At 36.1% G+C, this 20,835-nt stretch overlaps 1 protein-coding gene across 3 annotated transcripts in view; it reads right to left on the bottom strand.

The window, feature by feature from the left end:
• Positions 1–20,835, bottom strand: part of dclk1a (doublecortin-like kinase 1a) — a 54,954-nt gene that overhangs the window by 16,086 nt on the left and 18,033 nt on the right. For all 3 annotated transcript variants that reach the window (XM_046861112.1, XM_046861111.1, XM_046861110.1), the window contains exons 4-5: positions 10,044–10,143; positions 5,158–5,253 (exon numbers count right to left, since the gene is read on the bottom strand). In XM_046861112.1, coding sequence (XP_046717068.1) covers positions 5,158–5,253; positions 10,044–10,143 — 196 coding nt within the window. The remainder of the gene's footprint in view (positions 1–5,157; positions 5,254–10,043; positions 10,144–20,835) is intronic.

The following is a 20,835-nucleotide window of genomic DNA, read 5'->3' as shown; positions in this document are numbered from 1 at the left end:
GTCTATTTTTAATTACATTTTAGACAGCATGTCAACTTTTTGGGATTTAGGATTATGTAAATGAGTGAATGGCAAAGCTGTCATCAACAATCAAACCTATAAAACATTCTTTTTGTTTTGTACATGATTTCATAATTCTTTTTTTTTAGTTTGGAGGTCTTCAGTATGAATGTACAATGTTGAAAAAAATAAAAATAAAAAAGGAGTGTCTAATCCTTTGATTGGTTCTGTGTGTGTATATAAACAAAAGTATTAGGACACCTGACCATTACACCAACAGGGACTGTAATGACATTACAGCTACATTACATTACATTTACATAATGCTAATATGGAGTTAATCCCCCTTTTCTGCTATAACATCTTATATTTACTCTGATAAGCTTTCCACAACAATTTATATTTGGAACGTTCGTGATGTCGGACTTTATGAGGTCTGTCGTTTTGTGGCTAAGTTGATGCTGTTCCTAAACGCTTACTCTTTCCAATAATACCACTTACATTTGGCTGTGGAATATCTAGCTTTGATGAAATTTTATTGCAAAGCTGAACTGAATTATTGCAAAGCTGGCATCCTATTACAGTTTCACCTGAATCCACTGAGCTCTTCAAAATAACCCAGGCTAGGAGCTTGAATTACAGTATGCCTGTGGCAATGGGTCTGATTAAAACACCTGAATTCAATAATTAAGAGGTGTCTCTCAATACTTCTGTCAATATAGTGTACATATATGCAACCCACTAACAATATTTCAGAGTTTCCTATCCAGTCAAGTCAAGTCCCTTCATATCTCTAAATTAGAAGTACTTAGCAAGCATCACGATGTCATAATTTGTTTAATTAAGAACTCGTACTGTAATTCATTTAAAAAAAAAACTTCGGAGTCTTAATTGCCCCAATCACCAGGCTCCAATCTGTGAGGGCAGGTAGTAAGCTCTCTACCTCTATTATGGTGCTTTTTTAGATCCATTATCTGTCTGCAATTCCTCCATCAGTCATCCATCATGCTTTTTTACCTACCTTCATGGTGATGGTGATAGATTTGTTGTGCACCCTCATTTTTAACACGATCATAATATATATACATATATTATATGTATATTATATTATTCATATTATATACATATATACCACTTACATATATATATATATATATATATATATATATATATATATATATATATATATATATATATATATATATATATATATATAAACATAAAAATCAGAGAGGGGACTGAGATTCTTCAACAGCTGGTCTATGCCACGGTGAATTTTGCATCTAATGAAATTTCTATTTGGGGAGCAACTGTATGACCTACAACAGAGCTCCAGAGAAAGTGCACAGACCAACACACTGTTACCAAGTGGATTCTGCAGAAACAAAAGACAGAACTGTGAAATTAAAAAATGGAAAAAAATGGAAAGACTGTGTGTCTTTTAATGGAATTCTAAAATACTATTTGATTTTATAAGATTTATTTTAATTTATCGGAACACAACAACAGAAATAAAATAAAGACACAGGGCTTGGTTTAAAGCAGCATTTCTATGTCACCATTTTATTTTTAAATAGGCTTAAATATAGTCATACTTAATAGCATTCATATTCTGCGTATTCAGATTGCCTCTATTTAAGTAAGACTATGCAACCATGTGACTAGCCAACATTAGACGACAAGCATGAGAAAAATAGCAGGACCAGAATAAAAAAAAATTATTATTATTATTTTACCAAGAAATTCAAACCACCACATATACAAAGCCAAGGACTATGTATATTTAAGATTGGGTAAAGGGATGCTGTATGCACATGTACATATCTCTTTTGAGACATGAGTAAACTGTTGGTCTGCACCAGTGTGTAATAAGATGTGATTTAGCAGTGGATTATAATGATTGAAGCTCCCGGCTCACCTGTGTGGCAGAGTCGCTCCATAATACATTTCACAGAGAGCTCAGCACAAACAAATCCCTAGTGGAATATGGTGCACTAATTAAAGCGTAACATTCTAACAAGTACTCTGGGTCATAAAAAAGTTCATTTGACCAAGGTGAACTTATATCACTGACAGCTCATTGACTAAGTTTCTCAGCTAATGATCAGAAAATGAGTTAAAATCACAAGATGGACAGAAAACTACTGTTGTTTTATGAATTTTTTATTATCCTAATGACTAAATCCTGTGATAGGATTTTATTTTGTCACCACTATAAGTTGCTGTAAGAAGTCGAGTCTGTAAATTGATTAAAATGAATATGTGGATCCTTGAGTTGGTCTCAGCTGTTTTAATATAATGTCCGTCCACACAGTGTTTTAAGAGAAAGAAACTGTGGGTTTTATATAAGGAGCTGATGTTAGCGCATCTGAGTGGATGTAACACCTGCTTCTGAGATGGAATTTAATGAAAGAGGTGAAGGGGTGAAAGCTGCAGATGAGAAATAGACAACCGGCAATCATTTATTCCCAGAGAGCACTTATGAGTGTCTGCAAACAGATGTGGAATTTTTAGAAATCAACAGCAAAGTATGTTTTTATGTTGTACTTGGGGAGGGAGGGGGAGCTGGCTGCTCTCCTTCATACACCAGACTGCTAAACTTAGCCTGATTATAGAAACATCACTGACGGAGTTGGTTATATAAACTGCGTGTGAGGCGCTGTTTTTCTAACAGTCTATGTATTTTGGCTTTTTAAAGGAGTATAAACACATATGTATTGTATATTTCTATCGCCACCTTCTTCTATAAATAGTGATGCATATTGACAAAAAAATATATATCTTTTTAGTGCACAATGCATGCACTAGGATTTTATTTCCACAAGCACCCTTGCCTTCACAGAAGCATGTTGCTTTAGGAACATTTTCCTCTTGGTTTTTCCCCCCCACATTAACATTCTGAAAATGTGCTTTTGGCTTTCAGCACAACACCAAGCTTGTACTTCACTCATGCTGGGTGTCTGTAAACGCATGATTTGTCTGGTGGGACAAACCAATCTGATAAGCATGCGATGAGGGGAGCTCAGTAAACTGAGCCGGAAGCTCCCCTGCCAAACAGGAAGTTGTGTCCTTATATGGGCATCACCATTGTCTCCAAGGCAGCAGCTTCCTTGGACTGTATCACCATGACAACCCCCCTGAACAGACTAAGCCTCTTCAGCTGGCATAGTTTAAACCAATCATATCACAGTCATCTCCAGCAGTGGAGAGCAAATAAATAAAACACACCTTCCTTCTAGATCTCTCTGTTTCACACACGATCACACACATGATCATAGACACACACAAACACACACCAGATAATTAATTAATATGATGATAGATAGATAGATAGATAGATAGATAGATAGATAGATAGATAGATAGATAGATAGATAGATAGATAGATAGATAGATAGATAGATTCCAGTAGAGTATAAAGGGGATTTGTTAGTATGAGTTTTATTGATTTTCAGTGACCTTTTATTTAAAAGGGGCAAGTGGACCCAAACCTTGTCAGCAAAATGCCCTCCACTGCATAACAGACCCACCACTTTATTTAAGTTCTCATAAGCACATGCACAGACACACATATATATTATACAAAGAGATTATTACTCTATTTAGTGCAGAAGTTCTCTGCAAGATTGAGTCACTGCCCCACCCCTTTACTTACTCTCTCTCTCTCTTTCCCCCTGTGTTTGTCTGTCTGACTCACTGTCTACCTCTGTCTGCTGTCCCTTATCTGTCCCTCATCATCATGTTCTTATTCGCAGTCTTCAATCCTCTTCTTCACTCTAGCTCTTTTCAACATCACCTTCTTCCTCCTCTACAATTCTTGTGAATAACAAAGTCATAAACTGATGCAATCCTGCAATCCTGCCCAGAGACATCTGCAGCCATGCTGCCTGAGTTGCCAGACGCCGAGAGCTTCTTATTTGCTGCAATATTTGTGCATTAGTAATGAGCGTAAGGTGTATGTGAGGGTAACGATATGAATCACCATCTTAGCAGAAAATCAATTCCAAGTTTTCTTAAATAGCTGGGGGGATTTTAATCTAAACTTGCTCTGAGTTCATTCACTCATCTTCAGTAACTGCGTTATTGTAGTCAGTGTTGCAGATCCGGAGCCTTTACATTGAAACACTGTGTACTAGTAAGAAATAAACCCTGGAGAAATCAGTACATTGTGGGGCACCATACACACACATTTATTTCTACTTTAGCTTTGGCAATCCACCTACCCATGTTACCTATGTGTTCTTGAGAACCCATAAGAAACCTACAGAAGAAAAATATGTGATACTCCACAGAGAGTAAATTAACTGCGTTAATGTAGATTTCCTTTCAATTGCTAATAGTAGCTAATTATCCTCTTTTGCAAAACAGCTATCAAAAAGGGAGACCAAAGGATAAAACATAATGCTGCTCATGTAAATTTAGTGAGCAGCAGGATGTGCATAGCCACACTTACATGCCCCCGTCCATATACTTATGCTCCCAGACATCCACGTTGGGTAAGCATTACTCTGATCAACAGAAAAAAGATAAAAAACACCTGTCCCATGCAGTGAGCAAGACCATATGTACTCTTTTTTACTCTCAAAAATTATTTACATACACATAAATAAATACATTAATACTCCAAAAAACATTTAACATAACATGTTTTCCAGACTTGTATAAAAATTCAAAAAGGTCAAAAATATAACTGCATTTTATGTTTTGAGCAAAAAAAACATCATTGGAAAGAATCATTTAAGTCTGAAAGCTAAGCTTTTATTTTAGATAGAATCATATTGTCTAAACAAACCCTTATTATATTTGCAAGTGTTTGTAAATTGAAAACAATGGAATTTGTCACATCTTTTTCCAAACTAAATGTCTCTTTGGTAGCCTCCCTGACTGTCTACTTGTCTTTTAGTCAGTTTTGGAGAGGCATGTGATTTGTAAGATAAAAGTGAGCAAATGTGAAGGATAGCATACAAAAATATTTTAGAGTTCAGGTTATAATCATGAATTTTTGGGCGGGGGGACTGGACATGATTTATTTAATTTTATTATAATTAATTTTTTTTTTTACAAAACAAAATCTGCCGTTTTAACAAGATGTGTTGAGTTTTATATCCATTCTATATGATGAACTGGGGTTTGGCATTGCATATGCGTGCATGTTACCTGAGGGTGACTTGCTGCATCTGGAGGGTATCACATTCCTGGGAGATACTCTACTTACAAGACTCTTTCCACAAGATGATTTTATCAGTCTGCATTCTGTTATTTGAGAAAAACAAAAAAAAAGGACACAATTATTAGGTTAACGGCAGTGAACAAGACACAGCACCTACACACATATAAGTCTTATACAATTGTAGTGGAGGATTGAAACTCATGTCATTATATGCCCTCGGTTGATCTACTGATGATAGTGGTTCAGAGTGCTGCTTAACATACATTCAAAGTTTATAGCTATATAACTACACTGAAGTCTCGTGTGAACATATGTGTTTAAGACATAGAATATTATTTAAATATTTTTTACTCACCAATATCAATATTCAGTGATTTATGATCTGTGGAGAAAACTACTTCTATCAGGAGAGAAAGGTTTCATCACCAGATGATTTGCAATGACCATGGCAGCATGCTAGTACAGAAGGTAGCTGGTAGTTGGCTCTAAATTGCTCCTATGTGTGAATAAGTGTATAAATGTGCATGTGCATGCTGTCCTGTAATCAGCTGCGGTGTATTCCCACTTCACGCTTAGTGGTCCTGGAATAGGATCTGGATTCATGATGACCCTGACTTAAATAAACTACTGAAGATAAAAGAATAAATGAATCCATTAAAAATATTTGTTTTTAGAATATTCCATACTCATTATAAAGGGTGGCATCAATCTCTGCTTTTGCCTCTTTTCCATTTCCATCATTTTCAGCTCCTTATTTCAAATACACAGACTATTACATCACCAGACTAATAAAAATGTGTGTCGACAATTGCACATGCAAGTGTGCCATGTCTGCTGAGCCATGTGTGTGTGTGTGTGTGTGTTTGTGAATATTAACATATATGCATACATGTTATTTTGTTATTGTGTATTTTTCTCATTTTTAGGCAATATTTTACTATTTAATATTTCGAAAATTCTAATATTTGTATTTCAATATTTTCAACTTCAAATCATATATATTTAGAGGAATTATATAAATGCCACATTATACTGCTGTTTATGCAATACAGTGGCCAAAAAAAGTTTGATCACATAACCCTACCCAGGGTATCCAAGCTGTTAATGTTATTAGCGCTGTTAATGTTGTTGATGTTGATGTTAACGTTGTTGATGTGAACTGCATCTTTGGGTTTGTGTTTGAATTCCAAAGAGCAAATCTACATACAGTACAATATATAAAACTAGAATTTTATTATATTATGGTTCATATTTTGTTTTTTAAATATCATTCCACTTTATACCAATTTTAGCTTTGTTTATTGCAATTAATTTGTTTTTCCCACTTGGCATTTGCAGCAAAAAGTGATGAATTCAGATGAGCATGCATTAAGTTTGCAACACCGTGTAAGACAGCAAATGTCACAGTCAATTAAGATAGCATTGAGTCATTCCAAACTTCTGATTTAACTCTTCGATGACCTGCACTGCTGCTTATCTTTTAAAACCTGCTGCTTATCTTTTATCATTTTAAAACCTGCATTTAAATCGTCACACTAATGTGCATCAACTAATATATATATATATATATATATATATATATATATATATATATATATATATATATATATATATATATATATATATATTATATTAGGTTACAGAAGCAGAAGGTCTGCTCATCAGTGCTGTCAGTTTGCATGGCCGCTGTCCCAGAAGGAAGCCTCTTCTGAAGCTGGCTCACAAAAAAAGCTCACAAATGGTTTTCTAAAGACAACCTGTCCAATAGCATGAATTACTGGAACCATGTTCTGTGGTCTGATGAGACTAAGATAAACTTGTTTGGCTCAGATGGTGTCAAGCATGTGTGGCAATGCTCTGGTGAGGAGTATCAAGAAAACTGTGTCTTGCCTACAGTCAAGCATGGTGGTGGTAACATCATGGTCTGGGGCTGCATGAGTGCTGCTGGTACTGTGGAGCTGCGGTTCATTCATGGAAACATTAATTCCAACATTTACTGTGACATTTTGAAGCAGAACATGATGCCCTCCTTTCAGAAACTTGGCCGAACGGCAGTTTTCCAACATAATCACCACAAACACATCGCTAATATGACTTGCTGAAGGTAAATGTGATTGAATGGCCATCACACAAGTATGTTTTCAGACCTAAACCCTATGAAGCACCTTTGGGGCATCCTCAAGCGGATGGTGGAGAAGGGCAATGTGTCTAACATCCAGCAGCTTCTTGATGTCATTATGGAGGAGTGGAGGAGGATCCTAGCAACAACCTGTGCAGCTCTGGTAAATTCCATGCCCAGGTATTTTAATACAGCGCTAGATAACAATGGTGCTCACACAAAATATTGACACTTTGGACACAGTTTTGACATGTTTACTTAGGATGTACTCAGTTTTGTTGCCAGTTATTTTGACAATAATGGCTGTATAACAAGTTATTTTTAGAGGACAGAAAATCTGTACTGCAATACAAGCTGCACATTGACTACTCTAAATTATATACAAGTTTTATTTCTATAGTCCTGTCCCTTGAGAAGTTATACTAAAATAGTTGCTGAAAATGTGAGGGGTGTACTCACCTTTGAGAGATATTGTATATATGTATATATGCATCCAGACTTGAGTCTAGAGCGTTGATAGCTCGAAGAATATAATTGCATAAATCATAGACAGTGTGCAAAGGTGTACAATTAAAAGTGTCTGACCCAGCTTTTTATGTCTGACCCAACAGTTTTTAGAGAATTGTTATCTTTGCAGGGTACCATTTTATCTTCATCAGTCTTCAGAATGTAGGAGTAATGTCGTGAAAATATTATCCGACATTAATCCGGTCTGTGTCGCAAAAAAGGGTGGGGTACCCCTGATGTAGAAGATGCAACCTGAATGAGATTGGAGACTGTAAGGGGACAATGTATCTGGAAATAATCTATCTGTAAATCGAAAGGAAGACAAAGAGATATGGTGGTGGAATGAGGAAGTGCAGGAGAGCATAAGGAGAAAGAGGTTGACAAAAGGAGTACAAGGAGATGCCGCAGCAGATGAAGAGAGATGTGGCAAAAGCCAACGAAAAGGCATATGAGAAGCTGCATGTAAAGTTGGACACCAGGAAGGAGAAAAGGATTTATATCGGAGGGCCAGTCAGAGAGACCGAGCTGGGAAAGATGTGCTGCAAGTTAGCGCAATAAAGGATGGAGATGGAAGTGTGTTGGCTAGTGAGGAGAGTGTGTTGAGAAGATAGAGTATTTTAAGCAGCCGATGAAGGAGGAAAATAAGAGACAAAGAAGGTTGGGTAATATGGAGATGGTAAAGCAGGAAGTGGATAGGATTAGTAAGGAGGAAGTGAGGATAGACTGGTTGGATTGCATCAAGGATCGGCTCTAAGCCCTTTCCTATTTGCAAAGGTGATGGACAGGTTGACTGACAAGGTCAGACAGGAGTCTCCATGGACTATGATGTAATAATGTGATTTGTGGTGAAAGTAGGGAGCAGGTTGAGAAAAGCTTGGAGAGGTGGAGGTACGTGCTGGAGAGGGGGGAATGAAAGTCAGTAGGAGTAAGACAGAGTACATGTGTGTGTGAATGAGAGGAAGGGCAGTGGAGTGGTGCAGTTGCAGGGAGAAGAAGTGGTGAAGGTGGATGAGTTTAGGTACCTGTGTTCAACTGTGCAAAGTAATGGAGAGTGTGTTAAAGAAGTAAAGAAAAGAGTGCATATCTATAGGGTATCTATCAAGAGTGAAAGGAAGGGTTTATAGGACTGTGGTGAGACCTGTGATGTTGTATGGTATAGAGACAGTGGCATTGACTAAAATACAGGAGGTGGACCTGGATGTAGCAGAGCTAAAGATGTTAAGATTTTTATTGGGAGTGATGACGATTAGAATTAGAAACTGTCCATCAGACAGGATTAGCTGTCCCTATGAGAGGGAAGAGATACAAGGGTTATATTGGTAGGAGAATGCTGAGGATGGAGGCCAAAACGTCTTAACCAAAATGTCATATCATGATAATTCTTTTTTATTTATCATGATATGACGTTTTGGTTAAGACGTTTTGTTTGTCTTAGCCTTCCTCATTAAACTGTTACATTCCACAAAAAAATTATTTGCACTTCCATCTGCCCCATATACAATTCTCTGAATGTAATATGTTAGAAATGTCTAAAATGGCCTTTGGAGAAAAAAAAAAAGAGAGTTAATTTAATACATTTCTCTAGCCAAAATTGAAATCATAAAAACTAGATGGCAGTGGAATCATACTTATGATTGGTGGTGGTTGAGGAGAATCCCCCCTTTCATATGTAAAGCGCTTTGAGTGCTGCAGAAAAGCGCTATATAAATGTAATGTGTAATGTGTAATGATAAACAGGGATTAAAACTGTATAAATCCACAGAAAGAAAAGTGAGCATTTTGAGAAATAGCAGAAGGAAACCTGGGGCTGGGAGAAAGCAGAAGAGGGTAAAGGAGAAGAAATAAGAAAACATGGGGATAGGAGAGATGAGAGGGGAAAGTGGCAGTAAAAACTGTTGATGGGGAATATAATGAGGGAGAACACACTTGGGATAAAGGCTGGTTAATGGACCTACACAACTTAGGGTTGGGAACTAATTAGAAACAGACTTTCATTATGTCTCTAAAAGTGATGGTGTAGGTACAGGAGAGGGCAGAATAGGAGGAAAAGATAAAAGAGGACAAAGAGATCTGACATAGAGGAGATGGAAGCTTTAACCCACACATGCTCTTTATGCAAGTGTGCTTGAAGCTTTTTAATATGAAGCCAATGAGAATGGCATGAGAAAAGCTCTTGTGTTCTTTTATTCAAAAAGAACATCCTCAATCAGAGAAAAACCCATCAAAAATTATGTAAATGTTCCTCACCACTCTCATCCAACAGGAAGTCATCACGGTAGCGGAACTTTTCAGGTCCACATGCAATAAAGATATCTTCATCACCAAAGAAGTCCTGAAGACATGTTACCTGTAATAAGAGACAGATTTAAATACACAAAAAACACAGCACACTGAACGACAAATTAAAATATGCCAGTATAATGTACAACAAATTACTATAAACCAGTGCATTCCAGGCCTTCAGTAGTGTTCTACCCGAGAGATCTACCATCATGATTGCACAGCTATAGAAACAACCAATATTAAACAGAAACGCAGTATAACCAGTGATGGACAAAGTACACAAAACATGTACTTAAGTTAAAATATAGATCCACTAGGTAAAATATTACTCTAGTAAAAGTAAACATTCACTTGAGTAAATTTTTAACATTTGCATTCAAATGTTCTTAGGTAACCAAAATACTATGATTTATTATGGCTATAATGTCCTATTATCATTTTGTTACAAGACTTTAGCTTATTCAACTCAGTATATGTGAAAAGACTCTAATGTTTTACTTCTCTATGTTTTACTACTCTAAACTTTTTGGGATAGTTGTTGTTGCATTATGGACTGAATTAGAACATGAGTTGTTATAATTAATGAGACAGGATTTGTTGTGTTAAAAGTAATGTAAACAACTGGAACAGTATGATAGAATAGAATGAAACATGGTGGGAGCAGGGCTTTTATGAACAAAGCATAGAGCTTTAGCAGACATAATGCAAGACACTGGCTGAGTAATTTGGACAGTTCAAGCGCAGTGCGAATGGAACATTTACTAGGACTGAGACCGCCAACAACCCTTTGCCTAGACTCAACTAATCTGGCAAAATAATGGAACGTGGAAAGAAGAGTTCACACTGTACATAGATCTTATTTTAGCTGATGCTGGCAAAGCTCTTACAGAAGGAGAGTTGTCCGATACCCTGATCCCCGCCTCATCAACTGATCGGACAGTAAACAGATTAATAAGTGCCTTGGCTGATCATTGTAGTCCAAAAGTGAAAGACAGTTGAAAGGTACTGTTTCCTGTCAGAATTCAGGGTTCAGATAAAAACACTGACAAATATGTAAAAGACTTAAGAAGGGTTGCCAGCACATGCAATTTCGGCCAGATAAAAGACTCTTTGATTCGTGATAGAATTGTTTGCAGTATTTACAGCTCTGTTTTGAGAGGGAGACTTCTGCGAGAGCAGGATCTGCAGAGCATCAGAGTTGTCAAGAGAAAACAACTAAACGATTTAAAGGCGAGTTTTAGAGGACGTGATTGCAGTAAAACATGCAGTGAGACAAGAATATGGTAAGAACACTGTAAACTGCAAGTTTTGCGGGAAACTTAACAAATGAAACAACAGCAAATTTCCTGCATATAAAAAAAGTGCAAGAACTGTAAAAAATGAATAATTTTGCTGCAGTATGTAGAACTGAAATGCAAAAAGGAAAGACACTGCACACTGTTACGGAGTCAGATGATGAAAACTATGTGGATATCCTAACATGTTAATGTGTAACATTAGAGACAGTGAACATAGTGACACAGGACAAATGGCCTAAAACCTCTTCGCTGCCATACTCCTAGAAAAAGAACAGGAAAAACATGTTAATTGGTATATTTGTTTACTTGAATTTACAATGTATACCAACTGACACTGCAATAAATGTCAAGTTAGTAAGAACTTGTATTGTGGTATTTTAAGTTACTACAAGGTACACTGGCGATCAAAATTAGAGAACAATTTATAAACAATTAACCAATTCTGAAATAATGTCATCTTCACTGCTCAACAGTTGAAGGAGTTTTTGTCCTGTTTATACCATGCTACCAGAACACCTTTTCCACAAAATAACTAAGGCATTAAAAAAAAAAACATTATTTAGCAGAAAACACACTGATTAAAATTAGAGAACAACAATGACTGTAGCATGGAAAAACATTACAACAAAATTTTCTGAAGGTTACAACAGTCAGCAATTAGTAGGAAGTGTACAGGCCTCTGCTCTGAATGACTTCAGCACATCTGCGGCCACAGGACAGCACTAGTCTCTCACACTGCTCTGGTGTGATTTTGGTCCACTCTTCTTCCAGTCTCCTCCACAGTTCAGTGACTGTAGTGGGTTTCTTGGCCACCAACTTTGTCACCAAGGATTTTCCAGAGGTTCTCTATTGGGTTGAGATCAGGACCCTGGGCAGGCCATGTCATTATTTCAATGTTTTCAGTTTCAGGGAACTGCTTTACCCGTTTTGCTGTGTGACATGGAGCGTTGTCCTGTATGAACACTGCGGGCTGATTGGGTGATGAACGCAGGGAAGGAACCATATGTTGTTGAAGAAGGTTCTGATAAACATTTGCATTCACTCTGCAATGTAGCTGTATAAGAGGCCCAACTCCTGCTGCAGAAAACATTCCCCAAACCATGACACTTCCTCCTCCACTTTTCACTGACTTCTTTACACACTTTGGGTTCAGTCTTTCTCCAGTTTGTTGCCGAACATAATGTTTCCCATCGGACCCAACTAAATTAGACTTGCGTCCATCAATGAAGTGAACTTTGGACCAGTTCTCATCTGTCCACACAACATGCTTAGTCTAGCCTTTTGATTCTTTCTGCTAATGAGAGGTTTGGTCACTGCAGAGTGGGCTTTCAGTCCAAATGCTCTTAAACGTCAAAACACTGTATGACAAGACAGATCCTTACCCTGTTCAGCGCTGAACTGGTGAGCAATTCCAGCTGCAGTGTGGATGACTGCCCATTGAGATCCTCCGCAGTATCCTGTCCTCTCTTGTATTTGGCTTCCGTGGACGACCAGCCTTCTTGGCGGACTTGAATGAGTTTGTGATGTTGTAAAGATTCAATATTCTTGAAATCACAGATTTGGAACGACCAACTTGTCTTGCTATGGCTGATAGGGTCATCCCTTTGGCCTTCATCTGGCCAACCTGCTGCCGGAGGCTTTCAGTCACTTTAGAACGGCCCACCATCTTGCAGAGTCAGTGAAACTGGAAGTTAGGCTGACAGTTAAATAGGGGTTGACAGATAATCAAGGAAATTAGCACCAGGTACCAGATTAACCCCAATAACTGGGAGGTATCTGAAAGTGTTCTCTAATTTTGATCAGTGTGTTTTCTGCAAAATAATGTTTTTTTTTAAATGCCTTAGTTATTTTGTGGAAAAGTGTTCTGGTAGCATGGTATAGACAGGACAAAAACTCTAACTGTTGAGCAGTGAAGATGACATTATTTCAAAATTGTTCAATTGTTTATAAATTGTTCTCTAATTTTAATCGCCATTGTATATCTGGATGTACAAACCCGATTCCAATAAAGTTGGGACACTGTACAAATTGTGAAAAAAAAGTTATCACCATCTACAGTGCATAATATCATCCAAGGATTCAGAGAATCTGGAACAATCTTTGTGCGTAAGGGTCAAGGCCAGAAAACCAGACTGGATGCCTGTGATCTTCGGTCCCTTCGACGACACATGCAGAAATGCTGCTGTAATGGAAATCACAAAATGGGCTCAGAAATACTTCCAGAAAACATTGTCCGGGAACACAATCCACCGTGCCACTCGCCATTGCCGGCTAAAACTCTATAGGTAAAAAAAGAAGCCATATCTCATTTAAAATGGACTGTGGCAAAGTGGAAAACTGTTCTGCGGTCAGACGAGTCAAATTGTGAAGTTCTTTGGAAAACTGGGATGCCATCTCATCCAGACTAAAGAGGATAAGGACAACCCAAGTTGTTATTAGCGCTCAGTTCAGAAGCCTGCATCTCTGATGGTATGGGGTTGCATGAGTGTGTGTGGCATAGGCAGCTTACACATCTGGAAAGGCACCATCAATGCTGAAAGGTATATCCAAGTTTTAGAAGAACATGTGCTCCCATCCAGACTTCGTCTCTTTCAGGGAAGACCTTGCATTTTCCAACATGACAATGCCAGACCACATACTGCAAAAATTACATCATGGCTGCGTAGAAGAAGCAGGGTACTGAAATATGTCATCTATGTTGTATTCTGAATAAAATATTGAAATTTTAAACTTCCACATCATTGCATTCTGTTTTTATTCACAATTTGTACAGTGTCCCAACTTTTTTGGAATCAGGTTTCTATATAGGCCATTCTGAGTTACATTTTATGATTCAATTGTCATTTATGTTGTAATTTAATTTGAAAAAATAAAATAAAAAAGAAAGGATGCTGTAATGGTTGTTGTTGCATCACGCACTGAATTAGATGAGACACAAGCTGTTTGTTAACCAGGATTTGTTGTGTTGAATAAAAGTAATAGAATAGAATGAAACATTGCGCTTAGCACAACAATCTATTAATAGAATGACATTAATTAGTCAATAATTATAATTGAACACCAATTGATACCTTTTAAAATAATCATGAGCCAAAAACCTTCTTTTCAACTACTTAAAAAAATCTAAAACTAAGTCCTAAGTAGATACCATTAAGTCACAATCAAAACAAGTTAAAAAAAGAGCATTCGTGATACCATGATTGATTTTTATCCACTCATAAAAAAAGTTTTTATCCACTTATAAAAACTAGGAACAACTGATTTTGCAAAATGTAGTTGAATAAAAAGTAAGATATTTGATTATGAAACATAGTGACATTAAAGTAAAAGTCTCCCCAAATGGAAATACTTGAGTAAGGAAAAGATACACAAAAAGTTTGCTACAGATGCAGGTTATGAGCACTTACGAATTAACTATTTTCTTTACAATTGTTTTCTATGAAAGGAGAGCTTAAGTGCAGAATATTTTATTTAAAGTGAAACACATGAACAAAGACTAGGACTATGTACCACAAACAAAAATTTGACAAGCATGAAATACATAAGAGCATGGCATGGATACAACATATAATGACTCCACTCATAATAGACAATAGACAATAGACAAACACTTTATCTGTGTATAAACATGGTTCAACGATATAACACTGTCAGTTTTCTGTCAATTTTGTTTAAAAGCTTTAAACCTAAAAAAAAAAGGGGGAAAAAATATTTTTATATATTTTTAACAGTATTTTATGTTAAACTATTGCATCCATTTTGCAGTGTGTAAATATCATATTTATAACATTATTTTATTTTTCCCAATTTTATATAGAATATGTATATAGAATATTATTTAGAATACAATATAGATAAAATTCTATAATCCATTGGCATTAATTTGTTTGGTGTAGGTGCAGATATTTATGATAGACTTCTATTCCTTATAATATAAAACTAACAAAGTGTTAAGTTTTAGTTAAGCAGCTTTCTGAAACTTGGGTAAATGTTTATAATGAATGTAAATGATCCTTTAAGGGCACAGTTGATCTGATTTGGCTCATTGGAATAGGGCTTAAGGTCAATTTTAAGCAGGAAACTTAATGATACATTATATGGAGGAGGCACATTGTCCTCACAGCTTGATGCCTGAACTAATGAATGCGAAGAGGAGATCTGCCAAAATGATGCAGACACTGCTTTAATGAAGTCCTACTTTAATGTGTTCTTGAAGACATCCACAGCACAGCATCCTTCTTGACACAAGTTTGGATACTCATCATTGTAGTTATGCAGTTGTCTTCACTGTGCAAGCTCTACAGCTCACTAATTATCAGCTATAATAAGAGTGGTTAACGGGTTCTGCATGAGGAGATCATCTAAGGAAACAGTACATTTCTGAAGGGAATAGAGGAAACTACTTATAACAGTTTTAGCAATACGACTATAATGAGTGCCAGAAAAGAGAGTGTTCTGACACACTCAGAGTGTGATATGCATTTCACTGCATTTCAATGCAGAGACTGATTTATCATTTATCAATGATCAGCATAAAGATTGTTTTAATCCTACATAAATAACAGTCAGCAAACCAAAGATTTATTAAATAGTAATAGTTTTACATCTTTTGAACACTGATTTTTACAAACTTATTTTACTAACCTATTTTACAAACTAATTATTTATTTCTTATAAAATTGTATTACAAATAACCTCTGCTCCTAACCAGAATACAGTTAGTGACTGAACCTTATTAAGCACATTTTGGTTCGTGTGTGTGCAGGAAACTGATGGCAGCAGTCAAATCACACAATTGGTCTCTAGGCATCTTAAAGACTCCTAAAAGCATCATGTACCAAAGATTGTAGTTCTTTATTCAATACTAAGCAGTGCCACATAATTTAGAAACAAATACATTTCAACCTTTTGTAAAGCAATCAAATACAATATGCGAGTGCCAGTAACAGGTTCAGCACAGGTACTCTTCAATGTGCTGTCAGCTAACCAGGTAAAATTGCATTACGTACAAATGATTGCACCATTAGCCAACCTGGAAGCTAGGCTGCTTGACAACACTGTGATTTTTTGGTTACTGTGTAGAGATAGTGTTTTTTTAAATGGTGAGTTTGTGCTTTGGTATAATTATAATTAACTAATTATAATTGTGAGAAAAATGTAGGAAACCTCATAACACAGTCTCACAGTATCCATGCCTTCCAATCACCTACACGTGGTGTATAAATCACCCACCCCCAACTGTTACAACCTAGAGCTGATAGTGACTTGGATTTAATTTAATTATGGCTAACTAATTTAAAAAAAAAAAAACAGCAATCTGTTAATTGCATAATTATTTACCCTACTTGTCAATACTTGATAGATTCATAAGATTAACTGCAGCTGCAAGTCATCTTGCATGTGCTTCTATAAACTTTGCATCTGTATGATGGTATTTTTGCTTGGCAAAATTGTTCAAGTCTGATTGGATGAAAACCACTGGTCAAGAGCAATTTTGTCAAAGATACTCAACCAATCAAACTCAAACCAATCAAGCTCTGAGCTGAGTTGACTTAAGCATTTTGACACATATACATGTTTCTTTTTAAAGCAATCAAGTAAAACTTCAATTGCTGTATGTTGGACATTTATGCCTACCTCCATCTTGCAATGAACAGTTTTTCAGCTGCTGCCAATGGAAACTATGCCCATGTCATTATGTTACCACCACCATGGTTCACTGTGGACCAGAGATTCTCCACATTTTATAAAAATACCATTTTCACAAACTTCAAATTTCATTATACATTTTAAGTAACAGATTCTCCCCACTTGTGCTGCGATCAGGTTCTAAGATGTGCATCTCTTTGGTTATGTTTAAATAATGCTCTCCTTTTCTGGTCTCCTCTAGGCAGAGTGACATTTTCTTTAATAATGGGTTTAAAAATGCACCATGGGAAATGGTAAAAAAAAAATACATTTAAAAATTATTTAAATTCAGGTCAATCATCAAAAGAATTTAAACATTTTGAATATAAACTAAAGTTACTAATAAAGTCTTGATATAAAGACTTGATAAAGAAATGTATGCAAGGGCACAAGAGATTTTTTGCAGGCAAAATTGCTAACATGCAGACGAAATAGAAGTTTATTTATTTGAGTTTAAATAATGTGGGATAAAACTGGGTTAGATATTATTTAATGAATAAAACAGGGCTGGGGACGTGTGGAGGCTCTGCAGTAGGACCTGCAGAAAACATTCATCTTAAATAATACAGATCACTGGCTTTAAAACATCAGATGCTATGCTACATTTACAGGAAGCAATTTAGACTTTGGGACTACAGAAATGAGGCCTAAAAACAATTATTTAAAAGTTTGGAAATCACTTAGCTTCCCAGATACAGAAAACAAGATTTGATATCCAAATTAATGCAACAAAATACAGTTACACAACAAAACCTTTCAAAGGTTTTCTAAATAGAACAGAGAAAATGGGGGCAATGTAATCAGAAAAAATAAAATAGCTAAATAAATAATTGATTGTGTATATATAAAACAAACATCACTTTACTACAGCTGGCTTCAATTGCTGCATGCTTATCAGTTATTTTGCCAACAGTTTTGTCTTCAGGTGACTCCACCATTTAAAGTAAAAACATTTCATTTCTTTGCCTTAAGAAGCCCTTGATTTGCTTTTGCTGTATGTATTTTAGATACTTGTCCATGTGAAGCTCTATTATATCTGTTTTGCAGCATTTGACTGAATCTTAACACATCAGAAATTATTCTGCTAATACTTGTATAAGTTACATCATTAAAAAACACCAGTGACCCAGTTAGACTGGCAGCCATACATGAATATGTCATAACACTGCTTATATATTTATTGTGGTATGATTTGGATTATGGGTCCTTCCTTTCCTTCTCCATAATCTTCCCTTCGAATCGTTCTCTTCAGGCTTAACTGCTTCTTTTCAAGCAGTCCAATCTGGTTTGCATCTTGAGCTAAACTCTCTGGATTTATACTCATAAAGGTATTCATGTGTAAATGCTTTAAAAAATACGTCTTAGTTTATTTTTATTAATAAATGAAATGAAAAGTAAATGAACAGAAAATAAATTAAAACCAGTATTTGTTGTGACCACCGTTGGCTTTTAATTCTTACTTTTTACACTTCTCTTGAAGGAGGCATAAACCTTGGTGAAAAACAACAAAACTCTGCTACTAAGGTGAGTTTGTGAAAGAAAGAAGTCACAAGTCTTACACCATGGCAAGACTGAGCATAACAATAAGACAAAAGCTAGCTATACTGCATCATTAAGGTCTCTCCCAGGCCAAAAGTGGTTTCCTGGAAGAATTGTGGCCAAAAAGCAATACCTCCAACATAAAAAAAGGCTAACTGAATCAACTATGCATGAACACATCGAAACTGGTGTGCAGAAAATTGGCATTTCTACAAATTAATTCAATTCTAAATAGTCCTCTACATCTGCCTCTTTCAAATTAACCACCTGCATGTCTTCCCTCACCACATCCTAAAACCTCCTCCTTGGGCTTCTTCTTCTCCCTCTGCCTGGCAGCTCCATCCTCAGCACTCTTCTACCAACATACCGATGTTCCTTCTCTGAACATAACCAAACCATCTCAATCGCGCCTCCCTCAACTTGTCTCCAAAGTGACCTACAGCACATGTGCGGTCCCTCTAATAAACTCATTTTAATCCTGTCCATCCTTGTCACTCCCAATGAAAATCTCAGCATCCCCAAATCTGCCACCTCGAACTCCACCCTCCTGTCTTTTAGTCAACACCACTGTCTCTTATCTATACAACATCGCAGGTCTCACCACAGTCCTATAAACTTTCCCTTTCACTCTTGCAGATACCCTACTATCACAGATCACTCCTGTCACTCTTCTCCACCCACTCCACCCTGCCTGCACTCTTTGCACTGTTGACCCCAGGTACTTAAACTCATCCACCTGCAGCACATCCTTCCCAGCTTAGTCTCTCTGCCTAGCTGTCTCCCTTATTACTTCTGCAGTAGTTGCCCTATCATCCAGCACTTCTTCACCATCACCCAGCCTCTGTCTGACTTCATCCCTAAATCTCAAATTACCGTCTTCCTTCTTCAGTTTCTTTTTCATATTTTATATATATATATATATATATATATATATATATATATATATATATATATATATACATATATATATATATATATATAGTATACAAATATATACAAATATATGTATTAAAAAAAATATAATATATAATCTTGACTCAGAAGTCTGCAAAGATACATTTGACTCTGTGTAAGCATATATACAATAAAATATATTTTTTATGCATGACTCACTGGTAATAAAAATATGTTTCTTGGTAGTTAGGTGCTTTTTCTTAATAATAAACATTCAGTAGATGCAGCAACTATGCCATCTAGAGCATAATTCCTGCCATATACTGAGTCTGGAGTCTATACTGGTTCGGACATGATCTTCTGCCTTGTTAATCTATCTTTATTAACCACTTTGTTGTGGTTATGGTGAATACAGAGTGTAAAAAAGTGGATAGATAGATAGATAGATAGATAGATAGATAGATAGATAGATAGATAGATAGATAGATAGATAGATAGATAGATAGATAGATAGATAGATCACTTCTAATCAAAGAGAGACATTCACACACACAATCATTAACACCAAGGAGAAATTAACTGTTTATACAACCATTCATATTTTAACTTAAGAGGGGCAATATACTTTATATTTTAACTGCCTTGTTCATTTGAACAATGCTACTTTTTGATGGTAGGTTAGCATCTTGTAATCTTTCTCTGTCTATACTAGGAATGCTCATTTTAAAATATGCAAGAAGAAAAGAGACTACACAATAACGCAGTTGGTAGACTCACATATGTCCTAGAATCTACTATTTACAATATACTGAATAAGAGCTGATTTACCCTGACTATATACACAACCATTCAACAGAAGTTTTTTTTGCATTTTTATACAAAATTAAAAAAGGACTAATATTTTCAATGCCAGGGTTGCCAAATGATTTGTAAATAGCAAAATAAAATAATAAAAATAAGAAGAAGAAGAAGAAGAAGAAGAAGAAGAAGAAGAAGAAAAGAAAGAAAATGTAGTAGAAGAAGAAGAAGAGGAGGAAGAAGAAGATGAATTGTATACCACCTTTTGTGTCCTATATAACAATAATGATATACCACTTGGAGCCAGTAGGTAGCAGCAAGATGCTTTTTAGAACAAACTGACTTCTACATAGACAAGACATGTAAAAGACAGGAGGTGGAGCTGGAGGTGGCAGAGTTAAAGATGTTGAGATTTTCATTGAAGGAGGGGATGGACAAGGATGGACAAGATTAGAAAGTAGTTAATTAGATGAACCACACATAGGAAGTTTTGGAGACAAAGTAAGGGAGGCAATATTGAGATGGTTAAGACATGCAGA

This window comes from Silurus meridionalis, chromosome 11, assembly GCF_014805685.1.
Source record: "Silurus meridionalis isolate SWU-2019-XX chromosome 11, ASM1480568v1, whole genome shotgun sequence".
Taxonomy (NCBI): Eukaryota; Metazoa; Chordata; class Actinopteri; order Siluriformes; family Siluridae; genus Silurus; species Silurus meridionalis.
This window is presented reverse-complemented; position numbering and strand designations above follow the sequence as displayed.